We start from the raw sequence: 25577 nt of genomic DNA, 5'->3' as shown, positions 1-25577 counted from the left end.
GTTTAAACAGTTTATAATTTTAGTTAACATAAAAATTTGTGGGCAGTCATATGTGAAAACTCATATAACCACAGCTAAATTCATAGTAATCAAAGTTTTATAGACTGAAATAGCCTTTAACTAACAAGTCATCATTATGATTTGATGTTAACTGCATTACTGTATTTTAATTCATTTGAAAATGTAAGAAAAAAACAGTAAACCATTGTTGGATCAAGTAGGGAATCAAAAATTATTTTACTTTTAAAATATCAGCACTATTATAAATCTAAACACAAATTCCAAATATTCTGTCATTCTTCTGTGAGTTCAAAGAGAAATTAATTCTTATGTAAAAACGGAGTAAGTCTGAAAGCAAGAAAACTCCCTGATTCTGTTTCACAAGTTATAAAATGAGCCTATAGATATAAAATCATAAAGTTTGTTTTTCTTCCATGAGAAATAGCATCTTTACTATTCAACCAGTTCCTGAATTGTCGTAAACTAATGAACCCCTGAAACAAAACTGAGAAGAAAAACTGGGTTCTGACTTACACAGCTTCGCAGTTAAACTCAGAAGACTGACGAAAAACTGTATGTAAGAGCTCTCACATTTTAAGATTTGCCATTACATTGTATCTTCCCTAATTCAACCTCATACCACAGCCCTGAGAAGAAATAAACCTTCATCTCTGTACAAATACACTATGAAAAGCCTCCCAAGTCAAAAACAGACTGTGTCCCTTGTACTTAAATCATATTAAATCTCTTCCTTCTTACTTTTTCATTCTTTCATAATTTTCAGAACACAACTCTGAAATGCAGTCTGCTTTAACATGTTTTCCTCAAAGAAAACAAATAGAAGAAAACTCAACCAAAGGTCATTCAAAAACGTAAAACTTCAGAATTTGTAGATAAAAAAGAAAGACCTGTTAAAACCTTTTATTTGTATTGCTCCATGCAAAGTTTCTAACCAGAAATGCATGTACTGGCTTGTGTTTTATGAATCAGACATGAATAATAAGAGAGGCTCATGTAATGAAACTTAAAGGTTAAAAAATTTCAATTCATTTGCAACTTCCCAGCATTAATGGTCCTGTTTTTCCCTTCTCCATGGTAGACTGTTCCAGAACTCTCACTGTGATCCTTCTCTGGTCTTTACAGATGCGCCAAAGTGGATTACTAGTGCATAATCATTTCACTTAATTGTTTTCCCATTAATGTGGTTGGTCTAGATATAAGATGGTGGCATGAGAGGTGAGACAGAGAACTCCTCCCAAAACCACATACAGTACGAAAATATAGTTAATACAACTAGCCCTAAAACAGCAACAGGAAAGAAGGCTGCACCAGACTGCATACACCTGGAGAACAGAGCAGACCTCACGGAACAGGGTGACGTACCAAAGCCTTGATCCGGCAGGACCTGAGCCCTTCCCTGACCCCAGCTCACCGGCCGGAGAAAGACAAATGGAGCGGGGAGGGGGTGGAAGCCCTGCACTGCTGAACACCCAGCCCTGGACATCTGCCTTGGAACACAAACCTACATTGTGTGGTGCTGTGGAGTTTGGTGGTGGTGGGGAGCTGGGACAGGGAGTGCTTGAGAGACTGAGATTCCGGGCCGGGCAGTTTGTGGAGGAAGGGGATCCACATCTGGCCGCTCGGGGACAAAGGAAAGGCAGGGGGTCAGAGAGGCTTCCTAGCAGCAAGAGGGCTGCTGAAGGGGCGAGTTTGCACGGAGCTTGCACGGGAGAAGGGGCAGGGGGACAAGGTTGTCTGGGTGCACTCTGCCCAGCAGGTTGGGAACTTTGAGGAGCTTCAGGTGCCCCAACCCGCTGGCTGGCTCCTCAGCTCCGAGGCCCCCACTGCGATGCCTGCTGCGCCTTCCTCCTGGCCTGCTGGCACCAGCTCGGAAACCATCAGGCCAGTCAGAGGGAGGCCCCGCCTACAACAGCTAGAGATGCGAAGCACAGAGGCTTACACGTGTGTGCTCTGCCAACTGGCTCTGACGCTGGGGACAGGCACTGCGGCCGGGAAGCAAGAAACAGCTCTTTCTTCCACCCGGGCACCAGCGCCGCCCCCCTGTGACCCCCAACCTCACTCCAGGGGCTGAGCAGCTCCAGAGACTGCAGCTTCTGGCCACTAGAGGGAGCCACATAGAAATATCAAAGGAACCTGGTTCAGATCAAAATCTCATAAACCCCAGAAAAAGGGCCAAATGAAACTGAACGCACCAATCATCCTGAAAGAGAGTTTAAAATAAAAATCACAAACATGCTCACGGAGGTACAGAAAAATATTCAAGAATTCAGGAACAAATTTAAGACAGATTCAATCATTAAGAAATTGCATATCTGAAATGGAACATACAATGGAGGGATTTAAAAGCAGGTTAGATGTAGTAGAAGAGACAGTTAATGGAAAATAAATTAGAGAAGAGGAATACAAAGACACTGAGGCACAGAGAGAAAAAAGGATCCCTAAGAATGAAAGAATATTGAGAGAACGGTGTGACCAATGCAAATGGAACAATATTCACGTTATGGGGTATCCCCCACACGGCTGCCCCACCTGGCCCGGCTGCGGGCTGACTGCCTCCCGCCACCCCCAGGGGCCGCCCTGTACGGCCGCCTCAAGGGGTACCTGCTCACCGAGGACCAGCTCAAGGAGAACGGTTACCCGTTCCCGCACCCGGGGCGGCCAGGCGGCGCCCTCGTCTTCACGGCTGAGGAGAAGCAGCCCAAGCGGCCGCGTAGGGCTGGGCTGCGCGTCGGGGGCCAGCATGGGTGCGGTGCGCGTGGAGCTGCGGCCCCCTGCTGCCTGCCATCCCGGCCCCCACAGCCTCCTGCAGGATCTGCTGCCGCTGTGGCACCGAGCACCTCGTGTCGCCCTCGGGCCGCTGCGTGCGGGACGAGGAGTGTTCCTACCACTGGGGGCGGCTCCGACGGAACCGAGGTGAGACCCGGGCCCCTCCCTCTGACCCCAGTTTAGTCTCTGCCATTTGCTTTTTGTGCCAAAGGCAGTATGAATGGCTTCCTGTGACCGGCTTTCCCTGGGCCCCGTGCCCAGGGGGCCGCCCGCCTGCACGGGGAGGCCCGTCCTGGCCTGTGGCTGCATCCAGTCGCCCGGCTCGTGCTCTGGGGACCCACGTGTTCTCGAGCTGCCTGCCAGCCTCCTGCACACCCATCTCTGCCGGGCATGTGGGGTATCATCCCCACCCGTGTCTGGGCGTGACCCCACTGCCAAACCAGGGAGGGCCCTCCTGTCCCAAATCCTCACCCCTTCGTGGAGCCTGGTACCTCCCAGGAAAGGGGGCTCCCACTCCCTTGGCCCAGGGCGGGGTCCTGTCTGGGGAGCCCCTGCCCCGCTCAGGCAGACGGTACCAGAGCCACCTACGGGAGGCGTGGGGATGGGGCCTGGTGGCTGGATGGGCCCTGACCGCGTCTCCCTCTCAGTGGCCGGTGGCTGGGAGACCCAGTACCTGTGCTGCTCAGCCGCCGTTGGCTCCACCGGCTGCCAGGTCGCCAAGGTAGGTCTCCTGGGCCCTGCTCGGAGCGCCCCCCCAACCTTGAGGGGCTGAGGTATGGCCCAGGCTGGAGCCCTGAGCCCCCCTCCTCCTGCCTTGGGTCCGCCCTGTTGTTGGCTTTTCCTGAGGCCCCTCCTGCCGCAGCCCCCGAGCCTGCACCCTCACCTCCGCCCCCCGCCCCCGCTCCCAGCAACACGTGCTGGATGGCCGGAAGGAAAACCTCGAAGGCTTCGTGAAGACCTTCGATAAAGAGCTTTCAGAAGGTGCCCATCCAGGAATATTCGCCCTCGACTGTGAAATGGTGAGTCACCCAGCAGCCTCTACGGGCGCCCACCAGGCCCTCGTTGCTGCTCAGGACCACAGGCATCCTGGCCGCAGCGGGCCGCCCCTGCTCCTCCGCCTGAGCTCTGAGGCAGTGCAGGTCTTGGGGTAAACAGCGGGTGACGGCGGGACAGCAGCCAGGTCCCAGCCCCGGCATGTGTTGAGCCGTGTCTGGCACCTCCGGGCCTTGCCAGCGCCTGCCCGCCCGTGCCTGGATCCCTGCCTGCACCCGTCACACACTGTGCAGGGGCTGTGTGGGCTCTGGGAAGGGGCGCCCCAGGTCCGCTCGCTCCAGTGGCCACAGGAGCCCAAAGGTCTCTGGCCCAGTTGGCGAATCTGTCTGAAAAGGGCCCGGGCACCTGGTAGGCGGGGCCTGGGCGGCAGGGGAGGTGGAGTTGAGGGTGAATCCCTGGCCCTGCAGTCCTACACCACCTACGGCCTGGAGCTGACGCGCGTCACAGTGGTGGACACGGACATGCACGTCGTTTACGACACCTTCGTCAAGCCAGACAATGAGATCGTGGACTACAACACCAGGTAGGGCCCCAGCCCTGCCCCGCTGCCCTCAGGCCTTGCTCAGCCCACCCAGCTGCCCTCATGGACCCTGTACCTCCCACTCCAGGTTTTCAGGGGTGACTGAGGCTGACCTTGCCGATACGAGCATCTCTCTCCGGGACGTCCAGGCTGTCCTGCTGAGCATGTTCAGCGCTGAGACCATCCTCATCGGACACAGCCTGGAGAGCGACCTGCTGGCCTTGAAGGTGCCCAGCCGCCCTGGCCCCACTCACTGCAGGCCCCGAGCCCTCGGGTAGGGGGTAGGGTCCGTGTCTGCAGCCTGCCTCTCTCCGTGGCCACACTACCCCGGAGCCCCTGGGCCCTGGGCGCCGAGTCCCAGCTGGCCGTGCGTCCCTAGGTCATCCACAGCACCGTGGTGGACACGGCTGTGCTCTTCCCACACCGCCTGGGCCTGCCGTACAAGCGCTCCCTGAGGACCCTCATGGCCGACTACCTCAGACAGATCATCCAGGACAGCGGTGAGGGCCCGGCAGGGGCGGGGGACAGGGCGGGGGCCCAGCAGTCAGGCCGGCCCCTCCTGACACGGCGCTGTTCCGTAGTGGACGGGCACAGCTCCAGTGAGGATGCCAGCGCTTGCATGCACCTGGTGATCTGGAAGATCCGAGAAGACGCCAAGACCAAGCGGTGACCGCCGCCCACCTCCCCCGGGGCTCCGACCCGCCCTCTGCCCCAGGCCTCTTCCAAACAGTGCAATAAACCTCGGGAGCTGACCGGGTCCGTCGCTGAGACTGGAGACCGAGAGCGGGCAAGCAGCAGCACGAGAGCCGCCGGAGTCCCCGCCGCCCCGCTCAGCCCCGCCCCCTCCGCCCTGGACCCCTGCCCTCCAGGCTGCTGCTGCCGCGAGGGCCGCCGCGTCCCCCAGCGAGACCACCTGCTCCCACCCCCACCTCCAGGGCCGTGCAGGTTTGAGACGGGGTTGTCCTTTTTTATTTTGTATTTTTATTATCTTTAATTTAAGCCTGATGACTTGCACAGTTGTCTTTCCCACCTGGAGCAGCAGGACCCTGGTGCTGCCTGCCTTCCTGGGCCGGGCTTGGTCAGCCGGCTGGGCCCAGGAGTCCCCTTCCCTGGCGCAGCCTACCTGGACTGCAGGACCTCTGGGAACCAAGCCAGCTCCCCCACCCTCCCCCCAGGCCTCACCGGAGCCCCTGCCCTTTTCCCGAGGCTGTGTGTAAAGGCCCACAGCCCAGTGCCCTGACCCCCTCCCCCAGCCCCAACAGGGACAGAATAAATGTTTGTATGGATTTTAGATCTGGCATCTGGTCGTGTTCTTGGTGAGGCCGCTGCTGGGGAGCAGAGTGGGAACCTGGCTCGCCTCCCTGAGAACCAGCTCCTGTCCCAACCCACGTCGGGCAGCCAGCCTGCCCGGGGAAGCAGGCCCTGAGCCCTGTGGCCTTGCCTCGGGGCCCACAGTGCAGCTGGTGGCCAAGGCCTGCAAGTGCAGCCGTGTTTGCTTGCTGCCCTGTCTGCCTGTGGGGTGCAAGGGGGTGGGGGAGGAGACCCGGAGAGCCACTGCCTTGAATCTGGGAAGCTACCATGGGAAGGGCTGTGGCCACTGGCCCCCTGTGCACCTGTCCCACTCCCAGAAAAGCCTAGGTGCCCAGCCACATAATTGGGCCCCTTTGTGATTAGAGTGGAAGGGCCAGGGTTGCTCAGGTCTCCAGCTTCACTTCATTTAGAGGGAAAGTGAAGCCAGAAAGTTCCTGGAATGGGAGGTGGTGGGGCTCTAGGTCCAGCAGCAGCAGGGGGCACAAAGGTGCTGGAAAGAGGGCTCCCTGGAGGAGGCCCCCTGTCACTCGGGCTTTTGCAAAAGGCCAAGCGAGCAGGGTCTAGGGCTGAGAACATGGAGCCTCTTCTCTAGGCCCTGATCCAGTTAAGCTCCTGGCACCGTCCAGCCCTCCCCTACACATCTGTAAACAAGGAGCTGTTTTCTAAATAAATGGTGCAGGCAGCTTCACAGAAGCCCCATTCCTGTGGGTTCCTGGAAGGTGTCCAGGTGGCGGGCAGATGCGGCTCCCAAAGAGGGAGGCATGCAGGCTCCGGAGGTGTGCACGCTTTCAGCCTGCTCCGGGAAGCCACACGGCCTTTTCAAATCCCAGGGAGAAAATCCATCAGTCCCCTCCTCATAGCAAGGCCCCCTGAAGGCTATTGCAATTTGTACGAGCCCCTCCCCCTAAGGTATTTCTCATTAACCGCTGGGTAGGTGCTGGATAAACGTTTGTTGTGTAAGGAATGAAAGGAGAGGGTTTTACCCGGTGTCCGGAGGCCACAGTGTGCCGCCCTCGCCATTCATTCATTACCCCGCCACTTCCCACGCAGCCTCCATCTCTGGCTCAGGCTCACCATCCCGGGCAGGGACGCTGCCGCGGCCTCCTCGCTGTCTCCCCCTGCTGTCACCTCCTTCAGGAAGGCCACACACTGGACGGGAGCCTCCTTTGTCGGCCTGTCAGCCTGGCCACCCCCCAGGGCCTCTACGCGTCCGGGTGCCCACTTGGCCATGCAGAAAGCCGGGCACCAACTCACACGCACGCCCAGGACCTGCGGTTACCTGCCTCTCTTTCCTCCGCCGCTGCCCCACAGTGGCCCGCCCCGCCTCTGCGGAGTCCAAGCCACACCGCCAAGCCCTGCTTCACAAGGCTCGGCCCCGAGCACCAGCCCGGCGCCGGTAAGACCCCCCTCATCCCGCCCTGCGGCTCCAAGCCACGGACCCACCGCAGCCCTGCACCCGGGCCCCACCCCCAGCTCTTGGCCGCGCCCCCTGATGCCCCGCCTCCACCCTGTCCCCAGGCCCCGTGAGGCCCTGCGCGGTCTTGACCACACCCCTTCCATGGCCTCCCGCCCCCACACTGGTCCTGGTCTACAGGGCCGCGCTCAGCACCACCCCAATCCTGACCCCGCCCCCCCAAAATCCCCGCCCACTCTGCGCCCGGCCCCCATGCCCCGCCCATTCACAGACCCTAAGGGGCCCCTCCCTTCCCTTTCGCCACGCCCCTTTCCCTGGCCCCGTCCCCTAGTCCTGCGCCTTGAGTTTCAGGATGGTTGGCTCCCGGCTAACAGCTGCGCCCCGCCCGCCGCCCTGGCCGCCCGCGGACCGCCAGTCCCTGCCGCTGTGCGGCCCCGGCGCCCGCGCACCCCCTCTGGACCCGCCTGGCCCGGGTCCAGGGCCGAACCCCGCGCCGAGCCTGCGGGAGTGCGGGGGCTCCTAGTTACGGGGTTCGTGTGCGGCTAGGGGGCCCAGCGCCGAGGGCATAATGCTGCCCCCCGTCGCCTCGAGTGGGTCTGGCACCCGCACCCACGGCGGCCCCGGGCCTCCCGGGCTTTGGGTCCCACGGGCGGAGCCCCCCTTTTCCTCATCTGGGGAATGGGCGCTGGCGCGGGATCCTCGCAGCTGGCCCTGCGCCCAGCCCCCCAGGGCCCCCGGGACAGCGTGACTCAGGCGCAGCGTCCCTGCCCCGGGGGCTTCCCAGTTGAGCGGGCGCCCAGCCTGGGAGGGATCGGACGGGGATGGGGGACGCGACAAGCCAAGGGGTCGCCCAGAGGAGGCGCAGGAGCAAGCCCGGGCGGTCTGAGAAGTACGAGCTGAGGCCCCGAAGGTGAGGCCCTGCCCAGGCGGGCGGAGAGGGTGCTCCTGGCGGCGGTGCAGCCGGCAAGGGCTGGGAGAGCAGGCCGCTGATGAGCTCTGGGGTGGGGGTCACTTGGAGGGCTGCCGGCTCCTGGTGAGACTCAAATTCTTGGCAATCAAGAACGGAGTGACCGTGAACTAGCTGGGGGCAGCTCCAGGCTCTGAGGAAGGTCAGGGGTCTGCCTCCATCTCCCCCATCATGGTTAGCGGCCCCCTGGCCATCCTCGGACTTTTCAGAGTAGCTAGGCCCTCCCATAAACCCTCTGACATATGCAGTATAACCCCATTTAGTCAGTCAACAAACGGGGATGGAGCAGCTAACAGGGCTGCACTGTGTGCTGTGCATGGTTTGGGGCAGGAGGGGACAGTGGGGAGACCCTGGAGGCATGGGTGCATCATCCTGGGAGCGGTGGGGGGGGCTGGACTGTGGGGGCCCTCTGGGTGGAGAGCAGCAGCCTGGAGGTAGGACCCTTCATCCTGGGAGCCGGCGGCACTGGGGAAGGGGAGGCAACCTGAGTCACCAGCTGGGGAACTGGTGGACGTGGGGCTGCTGCAGGTCTGGGGAGTTTGGCCTGGGCCCCCTGGGACTGACGAACACTTGGGGAAGGCTACCCAGCCAGTGGCTGGAACTCCAGAGCCCAGGGAGGGGGCGGCAGATGGACGAGGAGGTGACATTTTAAAGAAGGTCTACTACCCTCAGCCCTGGGTTCCTGGGGGCAGAGACATGGACAGTGTCCCACAACGGCTGGGCCCCCAGCATGACCTCGGGCCCCTTCCCTGACAGCCGCACCAGCATGGGCAGTCGTGTGTACCGAGAAGACCTGGAGGAGGAGAAGCACCCAGGTACTGGCCTGGGTCAGGTGGGTGTGGGGGTCTGAGGTACAGCAGATGGAGGGGCTTTACAATGTGCAGGGTCTGGAGTTGGGGGCTGGGGAGGCCCCACGAGGGTTCTTGTCGGGTTACAAATAATCCTGTGCCCTTGACAGAGTGCTGGACTCAGGTTGGGAGCTGCATGCCCAGAAATATCAGGGCTGCTCCGGCTGGGCCTGTGGCCTTAGGCATTATGGGGCCCTCCACTGGGCCTGTTTTCTCCTCTGTAGAAGGAGTGGGTGTGAATGGGTCTCCCAGGGCCTCCTCTCTGAGCCTAGGGATTGGCCCAGCATGGCAGGGAGGCACCTCAGATCCACCCAGGTTCCTGCACACCTACAGCCTGCAGGGGTGCCGGCCTGCCTTTTGTTTACCGGCTATCACGCCGCTGGCTGGGTCCCCCAAGGGCCTATCGGCCCTCCTCTGGGGTGTCATTAGCGGATGTTTGTCCTTGGCCCCAGCATTCACCTGGGAGGTGAAGGCCAACGACCGGGCCTACAACAACCAGTTCAAGAAGAAGGTCTTCCCGTGCTGGCAAAGAAAGAAGCACAAGGTGGGCAGGCCCACCCGCCCCTCCCCTCCTTCCTGGAGCAGGTCTCCCCACCGTTCAGCGGGGTCGGGCGCCTGCTCCAACCCAGTCACCGGTTTGGGACAGGAGTCTCAGATGTACCTTTTGCCCCGCGCCAGTTTGTGTTCAGCTAAGTTAACGCAGAACCTTTGGGGCTGTACCTTGGACCCCCCAGTGTGTGCCTCACTCTGGGAGATTCTGGGTCATGGTTCTACTCAATGAATCTTTGCCCCCAGCAGGGGCTCAGTTAATGCTGGCCTGAGGCCTTGAGTTCTGCAGATGGTCAGCCAGTGCTGGTGGCGGCCAGAGTGGGGATGGGTGGGCCATGGGGCCCCAGGCCAGGCCGTGCACCCACACTGGCTCTCGTTGCAGAGCAACGTCATCCACACAGCCAAGTACAACGCCTTCTCCTTCTTGCCCTTGAACCTGTACGAGCAGTTCCACCGCACATCCAACCTCTACTTCCTTCTTATCATCATTCTCCAGGTGGGGTGGGTGGGAGCGGCCCCAGGGGTCAGCCCCCCACCCATGCCTCCTCTTCCAGGAAGCCCTCCCTGACCACCCTCTCCCACTGCATGGCTTTGTAGTCCCCGGATGGTTTAACCATGGGTTTGTCTTTGTGGACAGTGGGTCAATGTCCAGCTCCCTGCACACTGGGGGGTGCCCCCCTCACTGGGTGCCCCCTGCCCAGCCCAGGGCCCGGCACACAGGAGCACTCCATATATGTTGAATAACGAAGGTGCATGAGTGGCTCCTCCAGGCCCAAGGAGGGCACAGCTCCTTCCCAGGATGGATGGTCTTGGCCATGCGACCCCCTTGGCCCCAGCCTGCCAAGCTGACCCAGAGAGAGGAGGAAGCCCAAGCTGAGAATGGGTGCTTGGGACCCACATGGCCAATTCCCAGCACCTGGGTAGTTGGCTGCAGGGGTGAGGGGGTGGGCATCTGGCCTGGCACCTCCCTCCCTCAGCAGGCGGGCAGTTTCCGGAGCACTCTGACCCTCACCCAGCATCTCCACCTGTTCTGGGTACAGTGAGATTTTTATCCAATCCAATAAACATTTGCTGAGCACTTACTGTGTGCAGGCCCTATGTTGGGCACGGGGACCTGGCAGTGGCCCTGAGACCCATCTTCAGGTGGCTTAGGGGCTGGGGGGGTGGCGACTGTCATTAAAGCAGTGTGGACTAGTGATGGGGATGGGGACCCCCCCACCCAAGCTGTTCTGGGGGCCACTGCAGGAGGTAACGATGGATGTCAGACCTGCATGGTGAGCGGGAGGAACCAGGCCCCAGGGAGGGGACATGGCTCGTGCAGGGAACGGGTTTCCTGGAGAGGGTGATGTGGGAGCTGGGCACGGGAGAAGTTCCAGCAGGGAGACGGAGGCCATCCAGGGCTTTGTAGAGGAAGGTGGCTGTCCCCAGGCCCAGGTGTCCCAGCTGGGACACACGATGGCAGGTGCAGGGGCTCGGCACACAGGGTGGGAGGGCAGACAGTGTGAGCTGCCCTCCATGGCAGGCCATCCCCGAGATCTCCACGCTGCCCTGGTTCACTCTCTTCACCCCACTTGTCTGCCTCCTCTCCATCCGGGCCACCAGAGACCTGCTAGACGACATCGTGAGTGGGGTCACAGGGTGGCAGGGGTGGGGCGTTGAAAATGGGCTCTCGTTAGGAAGGTCTTACAGCCATGAGGGGCAGGTACCCTGGGCTTTGTTTGAGTTGTCTTGGTGGCCACGCTGGGCACACATCACGGCCCCCACCCCAGGAACCCTAACAAATGTGGCATGGGGTGGGCAAGCAGACAGCCCCTGGGCCCCCTGCCTGTACATGGGTGCAGGCTGGGGCATGACTCGTGCTGGGCCGCCGCCTGACCTTACCTCCTGCAGGGGCGATGCAGGAGCGATAGGACCATCAACAACAGGCCCTGCCAGATCCTGATGGGCAAGAGGTGCGGCTGGCGGCCCTCCCAGGGGAGACTGCTCCAGCACCCAGCATGGCAGGGCTGGGAAGGGTGCCCTGGATGTCCTGCTTGCTTCTGATGGGCACCAGCCAGCATCTGTTAGGCTCCTGCTGTTTACCAGGCTTGGGGTGGGCCCTGTGATGGGACAGAGGACTGGTGAACTTCACAGAGCTGAAGGGGGGGTTTGGTGGATATTCTGGTGGGATTTGACTGAGGGCACCAGGGGGGAGGGGGTGGGGTGGGGCTGCGTGGTGGGAACGAGGGACGCATAGCACCCCAGGGGTGCCTGCGCCTCCCCCCACTCTGCCCTGCCAGCTCGGGGGTGGTGAGGAGGCCGGGGTTCCAAGGCTAGCCCTGGGAGGGGTCCCCTCTCATGCCTGCCACCCCCCAGCTTCCGGTGGAAGAAATGGAAGAACCTGCGCGTGGGAGACCTGGTCTGTCTGCACAAAGACAACATTGTCCCGGTGAGCCGGCGTGGGCGCCCCAGAACTCACACTCAGGGCAGAGCAGCCCTCCAGCACCCTGGCAATGTGCTCCCACGCCCCAATTATCCCTCCCCACCCCAGGCCGACCTGCTCCTGCTGGCCAGCACAGAGCCTAGCAGCCTGTGCTACGTGGAGACAGCCGACATTGATGGGTGAGATGCGGGTCACTGTCGCTAGGGGCCTGGGGACGGGGAGGTGAGGCCTTCCCTGACTGCCACAGAGGTGGCTCCTCAGGAGCATCCCAGTGGACCTTCAGGTCATCTGCCTCGTGAGTGCTTAGTAGGGCACCTGCAAGCCGACAGGGGCAGTACGATTAAACCAGAGAAAGGAGCCCTCCTTCTCTGCACTAACATTTCTGGGGGCCCAGCTGTGCACTAGTTGTCACCGCCCTGACTGTGAAGAGGCCTATGCCCTATGTGGCTTTGGGTAAGGCCCTCTCCCTCCCTGAGCCTCGGCCTCCTGACTGGCTGCTAGCACACAGTAGGTGTTCAGCAAAAATGTCTGAGGGACCCTGGAAGGAGCCTGGGGGTTCTTGCCCGGGTGCTGTCTGTCCCCACCTTTCTCCTTGCTCCCCTTCTCATCACCAGGGAGACCAACTTGAAGTTCAGGCAGGCGCCGGCAGTCACTCACCACGAGCTGACCAGTATATGGAGCATGGCGTCCTTCCAAGGTGAGAGGCAGCAGACCTCTGCCCCACGCGGGCCTCTGTCTGCCCTCTGCGCCTCAGCAGTGAGAGTCCCCGCCTCCCTGGGTTTGGGAGACAGTAACGGGACGGGGTGGGTGTCGGGCAGCGCACAGCACAGAGATGGCAGTCGGTTCTCACTGACAGTTCTTTATCCAGTTCATTCTCAGACCTTCGGGCCCGAGATAGCCTTTAACAGGCTGGCTTATCCCAGGCCTGTTTCACGGATGTGACAGAGGGGCATTTTCTGTTTTTGTTTAAAAAAATGCTGCAGCATTGTGTCAGACATTACATTTTGTTTTTAAAACATAACCACTTTAAAACAAACATTTTTGGCTGCCTGTGAACATAGGCTGACAGTTTGTGTGCAGGGTGGGAAAGGCCCACAGGGGGGACGGGGAAGCATCCCATCCGCGCGACTGGAAAGTAGGACATCTCACACCTGTGCATATGGCTACTGTTTGCTGTGGCCCAGCAAGGACACGCTTTAGTATTTTTCTTGTCTTGTTGCAAAGACAAATTACTCTAATTGGTTCTGGAGCACAATCTCTCTACAGAATCGTAGCCCATTGGCTCCTGGCATCCACACGCTGGTTCCATGTCTGTTCACAAAATCTGGGAAATAAATGTCTAGTAACATAAATGGGTGGTAACCATGAGAAAGGGGGCCCAGTGCACTGGACCAGATCTGGCCGGATGATCAGGGAGGGCTTCTCTGAGGCGGTGTGAATCCCGGCTGAGGGAATAGCGCACACAAATGCCCTGAGGCCAGAAGGGGTCAGCTTTGGAGCACCCAGAAAGAGGCTTCATGGGGCATGGAGCTGCCAGTGGGGCAAATTTTGGGTATTGTGGGCCCCATGACGGTAGCTGCAGCTGCAGGGTGGTAGGAATGTTCCCCAGGCCCCTGACTGCCTGGTCACCCACAGGCAAGGTGGTGTGTGAGGAGCCCAACGGCCAGATGCACCACTTTGTGGGGTGCCTGGAATGGAAGGGCAAGAAGTACCCCCTGGACAGTGGCAACATCCTGCTGCGTGGCTCCAAGATCCGAAACACAGACGCCTGCTATGGCCTGGCCATCTACACAGGTGTGCCGCAGCGGGGCCCCCAGGCACAGCTGTCCTGGCCCGGGCAGGGTGGTTGAGAACCCTGACGTCGGCAGGACGTCACACGGCAGGCATCCGCGCAGTGTGCATGGCCACTGGGTGACATGGAGGTGCTGATGGGGTTTCTCTGGGCCCTGGGCTCTGAAATTGTAGAAATGGACATGGAGAGCCAGCACCCTGATTTTGGCTAAAGAAGTCAGGTGTGGTACAAAGATGGAAGGATGGTTGGTAGGCAGGTGCCTAGATATGGGTGGGTGGCTGGATGGGTAGATGGGTGGGTGGCTGGCTGGCTGGCTGGATGCAAACCCTGCAGGTTTTGACACAAAGATCATGAAGAACTGTGGCAAGGTCCATCTGAAGAGAACCAAGACAGACCGCCTGATGAGCAGGCTGGTGGCGCTGGTGAGCTGCCCTGAGCCCCTACCCCGGGCCTGGAGGCACACAGGAGGGGAGGGGCAGCGCCCAGCCCGCAGGCAGACGCCCCAGCCGTCCTCTCCTCAGGCTCTCTCCTCTGCAAAACTGTGTGGCCTGATCCTGGGGATCAGGGCCAGAGATCCTGTGGGCCAGAGGATCTTTTCTTAAAATAGTGATTTTTTAAAAATGTCTTTATAAAATAAATTTTGATCCTGACGTTTTCCAAACATACAGGAGTTCATAAAATGTTTATCTATCCTTCACTGACATCTAACAGTTCTTCACCTTTTGCCTAATCTCTTTTTAAAAGTCATCGCAATCATAACTTTAAAAACAGCAGCCGTAAAGCCCAGCAAAACCCCTACAGCTCCCCTGGGCTGGGACTGCTTGTGCACCCCCCACCGCCCACGGCAGAGCTGGAGGCAGAGCTTGGGGACTCCCGGCCCCAAGCTGGTCCCCTCATACGCTGCCTCTTGCCCCCCACCCCCGGAACAGATCCTCCTGTCCTTGGTGCTTATCTCCTTGGTGTTGACCTTCGGCTTCTGGTACAAGGTGGGGGAGTTCAAGGCCAAGCTCGCACACAGCATAGCCACCGAGGCCTTCACCATCTTCTGGAGCTTCCTCATCCTGCTCAGTGTCGTGGTGCCCATGGCCCTGTTCATCACGTGAGTGCCCCTGCTGCCCGCCGCCCCTCGGACCCGGAGCCCCGGGTGGCGCCTGACGGGCCTGCTCCCGCAGAGCCGAGTTCGTCCACCTGGGGAATAGCACCTTCATTGGCTGGGACGTGCACATGTACCACGCGGCACAGGACATGCCCGCCGAGGCCCGCAGCACCAGCCTCAGCGACCAGCTGGGCCAGGTGCAGCACGTCTTCTCAGACAAGACAGGCACGCTCACCCAGAACGTCATGACCTTCAACAAGTGCTGCATCGATGGCGTCGTCTACGGTGGGCCTCCCCCACCGGCAGGACTCATCTCGCTGCCGCCCCTCCCGGCTCCCCCTAGCCACCCCCCAGCAAGGACTGGCCCTGGGATGCACAGGGCGGACTGTCCTGTCCCTTCCCCCCAGGGCCCAGGGGGTGACAGGGAGCAGTGGGGTCTGTGGCAGGCAGTATCAACCCCAGGCCAGGTCCTCTGAAGTTTCTGCAAGTGTTACAGACCCAGGTTTTTCCAGGAAACCACCCAGTTTTTCAAAGCAGCCAAGTCCAACTTCTGAAAAGACACCTCGAGGAGCTCAAACAAAACGTGTTGTACAGGGCTGAGTTCCACTCCTGAAGCCCTTCTGGGACCCCCAGGCCACGCGGCCACGTCTTTCCCCACTTTGTGCAGAAGGCAAACCCGAGGCTGGGGGTCCTAGGTTACCTGGGGTGTCAGGTCCAGAGCCCCAGGCCTGGCTTATCTGGCTGTGTCCAGCAGCCCCAGGAAGCCTGACATTGGGGAGCAGGGGCTGGGGGACCCCAGCCGTCTGGGAGCTGCGGCCTGAAGCAGGGTCTTTCCCCAGGCCCAGATGAGGAGGAGACGCCACGTGAGGTGAGTGCCAGCTTCCCTGTGTCACCGGATGGTGGGGGCCCGGGCGACAGTCCGCCCAGAGTCGGCCTGTCCCCCACCCGACCGCCAGGAGAACCCCTACCTCTGGAACAAATTCGCCGATGGAAAGCTGCTCTTCCAAAACGCGAAGCTCCTGGAAGCTGTTCGGGGCAACAAGAACAAGACGGTGCGGGAGTTCTGGCGCCTGCTGGCCCTGTGTCACACAGTGATGGCGCAGGAAAAGGACAGTGAGTCTGCACGCCCCTGCCTGCCTCGGGGGGTCCGCGCAGGCTCCCATGCCCCACCACGCGGTTCCTTTCCCCCCAGACCAGCTGCTGTACCAGGCAGCCTCCCCTGACGAGGAGGCGCTGGTCACCGCGGCCCGGAACTTCGGCTACGTGTTCCTGGCGCGCACCCGGGACAGCATCACGGTGCTGGAGCTGGGGGAGGAGCGGGTGTACCAGGTTCTCGCCATGATGGACTTCAACAGCGTTCGCAAGCGGATGTCAGTGCTAGGTGAGCACCCGCGGCCGGGGTGCGAGGCAGCGATGAGGAGGGCGGTGTGTGGACAGCCAGTTCTCTCCTCCCTCCGCAGTCCGAAACCCCGAGGGCTCCATCTACCTCTACACCAAAGGCGCAGACACGGTCATCTTTGAGCGCTTGCACAAGAAAGGCATGACAGAGTGGACCACAGGGGAGGTCTTGGCTGTGAGTCCCAGGAGGGAAGGGGCAGGGCGGAGGGCACAGGGGCAGGGGGAGGCGGGCAGAGGAGGAGAGTGTGCAGAGAAACGGCTGCAGACACCCCAGGTGGCCATGTGCAGTTGGCCAGGTTGTGCACTGCCCAAACAGCATTTCCCCGCCAGCACACAGTATCCAGGTGGGCTCACCTCCAAGCTGCACCTGCCCAGAGCAGGCATCTTCTGTCACACGAGGGCGTCCTGGGGTGGACGTTGCCCCGGCTGGTGCTCTCCTCTCCCAGCCAGGCCTGGGTTGCCGGACACGCTCACCTCTCCCTGCTCCAAATCTCTCACCTCCGTGGATGAGGCTCAAACTCCTCAGCCCAGCTTTGGAAACTGTATCTTTCTGTCTCCTGCTGGCCTCTCCTTGCCCCCAGGTTCTGGCTTGCAGCTTCCCCCATGCTCAGGTGGTGCCTCGGGGCCTTTGCACACACTACTCTCTCTGCTCAGAATGCCTCCCTCCTCTCTGTCCTTCAGGATCTCTTGGTCCCAGAGGCTCAGCCGCAAGGTCCCCACTTCCAGGGAGCCCTCCCTGCCCTGGCCCTAACATACGGCTGTCTTGTCAAGCCAGCCTCCTCCTTTCTGGCCCAGCCCTGACCCTACGGGACTCCCCAAGGGCTTTGCTGGGTCCCCAGCATCACCTGGCACAAGGGCCAGTGGGGCTGTTCATGGAAAGACTGTCTGGTGCCACTCCACTCAGGGTGCCCTGCCCTGCCAGGAGCGGGGAGGGCAGGAGTCTACTTTGTGACTCAGAGGTGGAGAAGTAGTCAGAATAACGACCCAGGGCCCAGGAGCTCATGGGATGGCCTGGGTGGGTAAACTGAGGCATGGGAGGAACAGAGGCCTGTCTAGGGCTCCTGATGCCCAGGGACCCCCAGGGGCGTTCATGCCCAGCCTCCCAGGCCACCCTTGGGGGCAGGTGGAGAGCAGAAGGGGAGTGAGGAGTCCCACGAGTACTTTCCTCAGGGCCACCTACATGCGGGGTGCCCCGGGGGGCCTGGGGACATAGCCCAAACCTCTTGAAACACGAGGGTGAATGTGGTGCAAGACCTTCTGAAGCCAGGGGACAGAGGGCGAGGGAGGTCCCGGGCAGCAGGAGCCCTGACCAGGGAGGGGTCTGGCAGGGCTTGCCGGGGGTCTTGAGACATCATCAGGAAATGGTGCACAAAGCCCAGGAGGCTGCTCCTGGCAGGGGAACAGCAGGTGCAAACAAAGGGCTGGCGGCAAGGCAAAGCTGGGCACTGGGGGCCTGAGCCAGCTCAGGTTGGGAACCGGGCAGCCCCTGATGCCAGCCCCCCTTCCAGGAGGCCAGCCTATGGGTGGGTGCAACGGTCAGAGAGCCCCGCTGGGAGGAGGGCTGGCGGTGGGGCCGGGCAGTGCCCAAGGAGGCGGGCGGTCACAGGGTGCCTGGCACTGGCCCCTGCCCGGCTCCCAGTCTTTCGCTGAGCAGACGCTGCGGACGCTGTGCCTGGCCTACAAGGAGGTGGGTGAGGGCGCGTACGAAGAGTGGCGCCAGCGGCACCAGGAGGCCAGCGTGCTGCTGCGGAACCGGGCCCCCGCCCTGCACCAGCTGTATGAGGAGATGGAGCAAGGCCTCCAGGTGGGCGGGCACCAGCCCTGCCGCAGCCCCAGGGGCCCGGGGCACCCCCACCTCTCCCAGGGTGCTGGGGCCCTGCTCAGTCTGTCCCTGTGCCACCCCCCCCAGCTGCTGGGAGCCACTGCCATCGAGGACAAACTCCAGGACGGCGTCCTCGAAACCATCAAGTGTCTCAAGCAGGGGAACATCAAAGTGTGGGTGCTCACAGGGGACAAGCAAGGTGGGTCCCAGGGCAGCTGCCCCCGGTGCAGGCGGAAGGGCGCTCATGACCTTCCCAGGGCCGCAGTCAGCCTGTCCCCCTGGTCTGGGTCAGCACTGCCTCCACTTGTCCCTGGGAATGGGGAATGGGAACTGAAAAACGCTGGGGCCGCCCAGCCCTCCCTCGGGCAGCTGGTGTTCTCCGAGCGCTTCCTGAGTCCTGGGCCCCATTACTGAGGACGGACGCAGATGGGCCCCCCAGGGCTCAGAGAGCTTGGGCACCTGCCGGGGGCACCCAGTAAAGGGCACAGCTGGGGGGGCCTCAGGTCCTCTGGCCTGGAGCGCTGACTGTCCCCGACACCCTGCAGGTTCTCTGGGACCACAGGGCCGCATCGGGACTTCTGTGGGCGCAAGGCACGTACCCCCACAAAGTATTTCAAATGACCTCTTATAGCTGTGCGGGAATAAAGAAAAATAGCCAGGCTGGATTATATTCATTTGGGGGCACCTGAAAGTCCCCACGGGCCCCAGGCTCAATACGTGCCCTGAGCCCTGTCCCCAGACTTAGCCCCTCCCACAGCCCTGCCCGCCGCCAGGTGAGGGCCCCTCTGCTCAGAGCAGGGGCCAAAGGCACAGGGCTGGCTCTCATTGGCCAGCCAGGTGGGTCACGTGCCCTCCCTGGAGGCAATCCGTGGCCCGGGATGGGGCCTGGGTCTGCGCAGCAGGTTGGTGTGGCCCCACGCACGCACGCACGGGGCTGCCCAGGGCTGAGCTGGGCTGCTTTGCAGAGACGGCTGTGAACGTCGGCTTTGCCTGCCAGCTGCTCTCGGAGAACACGGTCATCCTGGAAGAGGAGGAGATAGTGTAAGGAGAGGGGTGCGGGTGGGGAACACCATGGCCCGGGCGTGGCCCCAGGGGTCTGCTGAGGGCCCTCGGCCTCTGCCTGGCCGCACTCCCCAGAGAGGGAAGCCGGGGCGCATCTGGGGAGGGGCTGCAAGGGGGCCTGTGCCCGCCGGAGGGGCTGAGCCCGGGCTGGGTGCCTGCAGCCGGGTCCTGGAGGCCTGCCAGGAGAGTGACCACCTGCTGAGTGGTGAGGGCCTTCGGAGGAGCCGGGCCCTGAAGCATGCCAAGGTCGCCATGGTCATTAGTGGAGACTTCCTGGTCAGTGCCAACTCGGGGTGTCTGGGGCCCTTGGCACTCGGGGGGGCTGGGGGAGCAGCAGGCTGGGGTGGGGGCCCCTCCACCGGAGGGCGGGGAGCAGGGCCTCAAATGCCATGCCCAGGCCGGAGCAAGGCAGGGACAGGAGGCCCGGGAGGAGGGCCCGGTGGGGGCGCTCACGGAGAGGAGGGGTGCAGGCCGGGTGACTCACCCCTCCCCTGGCCGGCCAGGACCAGCAGCTGCTGTCCCTGCACAAGGAGCCTCGGGCGCTGGTGCTGCAGGGCAGGGACCCCGACAGCCACGAGGGCCCCGAGGTGCGGAGGGAGCGGGCCTTTGTGGAGCTGGCCTCGCAGTGCCAAGCAGTCATCTGTTGTCGGATGACACCCCAGCAGAAGGCCTTGATAGTGGCTCTGGTCAAGAAATACCAGAATGTGGTGACCCTGGCCATCGGGGACGGTGCCAACGATGTCAACATGATCAAGAGTGCGTGGTGGGCAGCAGGGGGTGGGGCGGCGGGCTGGGGGTGGCCCAGGGCCGACGGGCTGCGTGTGCCCCTGTAGCTGCGGATATCGGCGTGGGGCTGGCGGGCCAGGAGGGCATGCAGGCCGTGCAGAACAGCGACTACGTACTGGCCCAGTTCCACTTCCTGCAGCGGCTGCTGCTGGTGCACGGACGCTGGTCTTACATGCGCATCTGCAAGTTCCTGCGCTACTTCATCTACAAGACGCTGGCCAGCATGACGGTCCAGATCTGGTTCGCTTTCTACAGTGGCTTCACCGCCCAGGTACGTGGGAGGGAAGAGCCCTCTGGGGTGCCATGTCCTGTCCACAGCCTCCAGGTAGGCAGCGGCGGGCTCACACTGTGGGGTCCTCATGGGTGGGACTCCCGTGAGGTCACAGAACTGTGCAGCCTTTTATACGGCTGCATATAAAAAGGTATAGAGTCCAGATAAGGGGGAGGCTGGTTCCTGCCCAGCTCCATGCCCAGCATGTTCAGGGATATTTGGCAAATCGGAACTTTGAAGCAAGGGCAGTACGGATGCTTCAAAGGTATGTCCTTCTGGGGGAGAGGAGAGCTTGAACCCCAGAGAAGATAAGACTGTGGGGCTGGGTCACCGGCATCAAGACTCAACTGGATGTGCTCTGGAGCCTTGAAAGAGTCGCAGGGCAATGATTTCCTGTGTCTGTAAGGACGTGGCATGAAGGCAGATGCCCAAGTGAGGGAGTGAGCTCCCTGCCACTAAGAGCCAGGCATCGGAGAGGGAACTATGCAGAGGCACCTTTGATAAATACCTATTGTTCATCTTAATTTTTTATTTCTATATTTCCATTCTTTCGGGTGCTACTACAAATGGACGTGTTTTCTTAATTCCTTTTTGGGATTGTTCATTGCTGGTGCACAGAAACACAGTGATTTTGTGTGTGTGTCTGTCTGAGTCCTGCAACTTTGCTGGATTAGTTTACTGGCTCCACCAGCTTTCATGTGGATCCTTTGGGATTTTCTGCCTCTAGAATCATGTCCCTTGAAGATAGAGATGGTTTTACTTCTTCCTTTCCAATTTGGATGTCTGTTATTTCCTTTCCTAATTGCTCTGGCCAGAACTTCCCATGCAATGTTGAATAGTGATGGTGACAGTGAAAATGAGCTTCTTTGTTTTGTTTCTGATCTTAGTCTCACTGCATTTGTTAGCTGGGATTCTTCTGTAGGAAGAACTGTTCCTTCTCCCCCATTCATTTGTCCATTTATTTATTCCTATCGGTATGGACTTGTGGATGTTAATTCTTTTGTATATTTTGTTGCTCAGATTGTCTCTGATTTGTCCTTTTGATATGTGCCTGCACTTCTCTAAGCACATCTTCATCACTCTCTGGTGCTGCAAGAGGTTCCAGGCTCACTTTATGCTTTCCCTGATCCATCCTGGAATCAGCCATTCCCGTAAAGAGGTGTGGCGCTCTCATTAGAGAATGGTTGTTAGACACCAAAATCCAAGTGCTTGGTGCGCTCAGTGCTACTGGGATACCATTACCCTCTGAGCAGGTGGAGCGAGGGATGTGTACATATTAACCCTTGTACCGACACACATCTCTCTCTCTACCTCCATCACCTATATCTAAATCTGTACCTGTTCACCTGTCTTTGTGTATATTACAAACTGCGTTCACACCAATGCCTCTGATTCCAGTCCCATATAACAAGGCTCAGCTTAGCCTTTTCCATGTGCTCATTTTGGACTCTTTTCTCTAACAGTGAGAAACTTGGTTTTTGTAAAATCCTCAGTTGTTACTTATTTGCTCAATCCCAGAAGGCCCGCAATGGCTATTGTAACTGAAAACCCGTATTCTTTTAACTGGACTGGATTTATGCACTGGGAAGGAGTTGGGCTACTTGTCTGTGGGCTTTCTTCCAACTCTTTTAGCCATCGGTGATTCCCTAAATCTAAAATAACCTGAAAACACATTCTCTAACCATTTTTCCTGCTATACCCCTTTATTGAAACCATCCAATTAAAACACAGGCTCGAGGTGCTGTTTGAAAAGGATGTGGGCCTCCTCGGGTAAAGATGTGTCTCTGGTCCAGTCATTCCATCTGAAGGCTGACCCCACCCTCCCTCCCTTCTCCCCTCAGCCACTGTATGAAGGATGGTTCCTGGCCCTCTTCAACCTGCTGTACACCACCCTCCCGGTTCTCTACATCGGGCTCTTTGAGCAGGTGAGCGGGTCGAGGCCTCGCTGCCTCCTCGCAGATGCCCCTCCCCCTGCCCCACCTTCTCCTGCTGGGGGCTTGGCCCCAAGGAGGGGTGCCCCTCTCCCTTCCTGGCCCCAAGACTCTGCCTCCCTCCCCCACCCAACCTAGGATGTGAGTGCCGAGCAGAGCCTGCAGTTGCCCGAGCTGTACATCGCGGGCCAGAAGGATGAGCTCTTTAACTACTGGGTCTTCTTCCAAGCCGTCGTCCACGGCACGGCCACCTCCCTGATCAACTTCTTCATGACCCTGTGGGTCAGCCGTGACTCGGCGGGGCCCCTCAGCTTCAGCGACTACCAGTCCTTTGCTGTGGTCGTGGCCCTGTCAGGCCTGCTGTCTGTCACCATGGAGGTAGGGAGGGCCGCCTGTCTGCCCTGCCCTGCCTGGGGACCCTGCCTCGGGTGCCCTAGCAGGTGCCCTTCATGGACACTGGGGACTTGGCACTGCCAGGAAGCTCTGCCCTGTGCACCCCAACTCCCTCCCTATTCAGGTCATCCTCACCATCAAGTACTGGACGGTGCTGTCTGTGCTGGCAGTTTCCCTCAGCCTCTGCTCCTACGTGGTCGTAACATGGGCCTGCCAGAGCTTCTGGCTCTTCAAAATCTCCCCCAAGACTTTCCCGTTTCTATGTGAGCTCCCAGCCAGGGACGGGGTGGTGGGCCCTGGAGACGGGTGCACCCACGCTGGAGCCCCAGCTCTGCACCTCTCTGGGCCTTGGTCTCCTTGGCTGGCCACACAGGGGTAGCTGTGCAGGGGCATTTGGCATCTTTTGGGAATTTGCACAAAGGTGTCCTGGGCTGAAGGGAGAGGAAGGAGGTGGGGTGTCAGGAGGAGGGGGCACTGAGCAGGCTCCTGGCGGGCTGCACCTCTGGCCACGCCATGACCCTGCCCTGTCTTCAGATGCTGACCGCAACGTGCTGACCCACCCTTCCATCCTGCTCGTGGTCCTGCTGAACGTGTCCTTAAACACTCTGCCTGTACTGGCCCTGCGCATCATATGCCAAGCCCTCAAGAAGCCACGCCCCAAGGTGAGGCAGCTGGGGTCCCCACTGTGTGTTCCCGGGAGTCCATCAGCCAGAGCCTGTGCTGCGGGGAGGAAGACATGGGGATAGGGGACAAAGTCACAGATCCCAGGGCCCCAAGGGGGAAACCACACATTCTGGGGTGGAGGCAGCCAGGAGCCCGCAAGAGGCCAGCCTGGTTCCTGTGCTGGCAAGGTTGAACTTCCACCATGAATTAAGAAAATTCTTGATTTTCTTGAACCACCGTGGTTCAAGAAAACAGATAAGGCCTGAAGAAGGTTTATATAAAAGGAGGAACTTAGAAATCCCTCCGGTGTTGATTGCTGGATAAACTCAATGTAGTCCATCCGCACCCTGGAATATTACCCAGCTATAAAAAGGAAGGGAATTCTGACACCTGCTGTAATGTGGATGAACTTGGGAACATGGTGCAGTGAAATAAGCCAGACACACAAAGGACAGACCCTGTCTGATCCCACTCCTGGAAGGTCCCTAGAGGAGCCCCATCCACAGAGATGGCAAGTGGGTGGTACGGTCAGGGGCTGGGGGAGGGGGTGGAGTTAGTGTTTCATGGGGACAGAGCTTCAGTTTGAGAGGATGGAAAGTTCTGGAGATGGGAGGGTGGGGACAGCTTCCAGATTTGTGAACGTGCTTCATGCCGTGAGCTATACACTTAGAAATGTTTACAACGGTGAATTTTATGTCACAGGCATTTTGGCACAATGAAAAAGGTGTGTATGTAGGGGTACTTTCTGGCTCATATAACCAAAACCTACAAGTATTGGTTAGAGCTGGTATGGGCTCCAGAACTGATTGGAATGGTGAACCAAGACGTGGCCACAAACCTGCCACCTTCTACCACACAGGGCAGACACATGGCTGCCCCAGGCTTTGCCACCAGAGGGGACCCAAGGCACCTGGTGACTGTTCCAGAGTTAAGCCAGGGAAGGTCTTCGATTGGCTGGTTCAGAGTTAAGTCCCAGGGAAGGACTCTGATTGGTTGGTTCAAAGGAGGACTCTAGTTGGGTTAATTTGGGCAAGGAAGAGCCTGGACAATCAATGGCAGCCATGGGCTCTAAATGGCCTCCCCCAGTGGGGACAAGTGACCCAAGAACAGTCAGCACAGTACAGGAGCCTGATGACCCCTGCCCTCCCCTTTGCTCTATAGAAGGAGGCAGAGGAGGCCCCAGGTGAGGAAATCATCACCGCGGAGCCTGTGCCCTGCATGCACCGGGAGTCACGCGCCCGGCGCTCCAGCTACGCTTTCTCCCACCGCGAGGGCTACGCAGACCTCATCACCCAGGGCACGATTCTGTGGAGGACCCCAGGGGTCAGCAGCGACCTTCTGGCCGGGCACACGATCCCACGTGATGAAGAGTTGCCCTCAAGCGCCAAGGAGTCACCCTGGTGCTCCAGGAAGATGTCATTCCTGGGGAGGAGGGGGCACCAGCATGGGGGGAGGGCGTCCTCTGCGGCCATTCAGCCCCCCTCCGTGGTGAGCTCATCCCTGACTGTGGGTGGGCAAGACAACCACTTCTCTCTCCACAAAGACATGGCCACCGCCACGAACGCGCCATCCAGGTCTTTACAGGAGGAGTTGCCGGTGAGGCGGGAGAGATCGCTGTCCTTAGAGCAGCGGTCGTGTTCTCCTTGTGATAGTCTGTCCCCAGCTGAGGACAGGCCACTGTCGCCCAGAGGAAGAGGCCAGCTGCCACCTTCTGAGAGCCAGTCGCAGCTTTTGGGCCAGCTGTCTTCAGAGAGCTGGCCAGCACCCCTGAAGGGAAAGATGTCCCCTTAGAAGCTCTCGCCACCGTCCCGGAAGAGCTGGCCGCACAGCCGGCAGAAGGACATCCAGCCTCCTGAGGAAGGGACAGAGCCGTTCCCCAACGAGCGCGCCGCCAGCCGGGTGGGACCTCCAGCTCCCGTCCGGGAGGCCCAGCTGCACGCGAGTAGCCGATGGAGGTGGAGGCCTTGCCTGCGGAGGGAGAGCCACCACTCCCGGAGGGGCTGCCAGCGCCCCTGGGAGGGCCAGGCTCCCCCTGATCTGCGGGGTCAGCCACCGCACCTCGGGAGGATGGTGACCGCCAGGCCCAGTGAGCGTCGGCTGGCGAGCACGAGGCCTTCCCCAGAGCCGAGGGCCCCGCGTGCGCCTCCTTCCCAATAAACCAGGGCCCGTCTGCCCCCGGACTCCTTGAGGCCCCCCGTGTCCTGTTTTTCTTCGTGTGATGCACCACGGATCAGTCTCTCCAGGTTTCAAAACTCAGAACTCTTGATTCCTAGTGACCCAATGGGGGATTTGCAAGGAAAGCCTCCACCCCCCACCCCCTTCCATCCCCCAACTTCTTCACCCTGGGGTAGAAAACGTGGGTAAAGCTTTTATGGACCTCAGGAGGGAGAAGGGTGCCAAGCAGATCCTGCTTCCCAGCCCTGGCGCCCCGCCTGCTGCCTGCGGGCCCCGCCTGGGCGGCCCCCCGAGGTCCCAAACCCACCTGGTTTCTC

The 25577-nt window shown here is 59.9% G+C and overlaps 2 protein-coding genes across 3 annotated transcripts; both read left to right on the top strand.

Moving 5' to 3' along the window:
• The first annotated feature begins 2502 nt into the window (after positions 1–2502).
• Positions 2503–5651, top strand: LOC118915193 (RNA exonuclease 1 homolog). Its single transcript, XM_057489535.1, has 8 exons — positions 2503–2694; positions 2736–2934; positions 3435–3508; positions 3696–3806; positions 4248–4363; positions 4449–4587; positions 4740–4860; positions 4942–5651. Exons 1-8 carry the CDS (start codon positions 2503–2505, stop codon positions 5028–5030), a joined length of 1041 nt encoding a protein of 346 aa, XP_057345518.1. The 3' UTR covers positions 5031–5651.
• A 1801-nt stretch (positions 5652–7452) lies between these two features.
• On the top strand, positions 7453–25272 carry ATP8B3 (ATPase phospholipid transporting 8B3). Of its 2 annotated transcripts, XM_036890774.2 has the most exons (28): positions 7453–7995; positions 8809–8867; positions 9353–9444; positions 9832–9945; positions 10972–11070; positions 11340–11401; positions 11805–11877; positions 11980–12050; positions 12486–12568; positions 13507–13665; positions 13997–14085; positions 14593–14762; positions 14836–15044; positions 15599–15627; positions 15716–15872; positions 15952–16140; positions 16220–16332; positions 17797–17961; positions 18067–18178; positions 18945–19020; positions 19203–19317; positions 19545–19797; positions 19875–20098; positions 21940–22023; positions 22168–22407; positions 22547–22685; positions 22957–23084; positions 24247–25272. In XM_036890774.2, the coding sequence occupies exons 1-28, from the start codon at positions 7907–7909 to the stop codon at positions 24874–24876; spliced, it is 4023 nt and encodes a 1340-aa protein (XP_036746669.2). In that variant the 5' UTR covers positions 7453–7906; the 3' UTR covers positions 24877–25272. The 2 variants fall into 2 exon arrangements, with proteins under 2 accessions (XP_036746669.2, XP_057345610.1); XM_057489627.1 differs by lacking the exon at positions 9832–9945.
• Positions 25273–25577: the final 305 nt, after the last annotated feature.

This window comes from Manis pentadactyla, chromosome 12 (assembly GCF_030020395.1).
Source record: "Manis pentadactyla isolate mManPen7 chromosome 12, mManPen7.hap1, whole genome shotgun sequence".
NCBI lineage: Eukaryota > Metazoa > Chordata > Mammalia > Pholidota > Manidae > Manis > Manis pentadactyla.
This window is presented reverse-complemented; position numbering and strand designations above follow the sequence as displayed.

Bases quoted from the DNA above. Each gene is read 5' to 3' on its own strand.
- LOC118915193 (XM_057489535.1), top strand. From the start codon at position 2,503: ATGGAACAATATTCACGTTATGGGGTATCCCCCACACGGCTGCCCCAC. The intron at 2,935-3,434 runs GTGAGACCCGGG...TCTCCCTCTCAG, and splicing joins GCGGCTCCGACGGAACCGAG to TGGCCGGTGGCTGGGAGACC. The intron at 4,861-4,941 runs GTGAGGGCCCGG...GCTGTTCCGTAG, and splicing joins ACAGATCATCCAGGACAGCG to TGGACGGGCACAGCTCCAGT.
- ATP8B3 (XM_036890774.2), top strand. From the start codon at position 7,907: ATGGGGGACGCGACAAGCCAAGGGGTCGCCCAGAGGAGGCGCAGGAGC. The intron at 7,996-8,808 runs GTGAGGCCCTGC...CTTCCCTGACAG, and splicing joins TACGAGCTGAGGCCCCGAAG to CCGCACCAGCATGGGCAGTC. The intron at 8,868-9,352 runs GTACTGGCCTGG...CCTTGGCCCCAG, and splicing joins GGAGGAGGAGAAGCACCCAG to CATTCACCTGGGAGGTGAAG.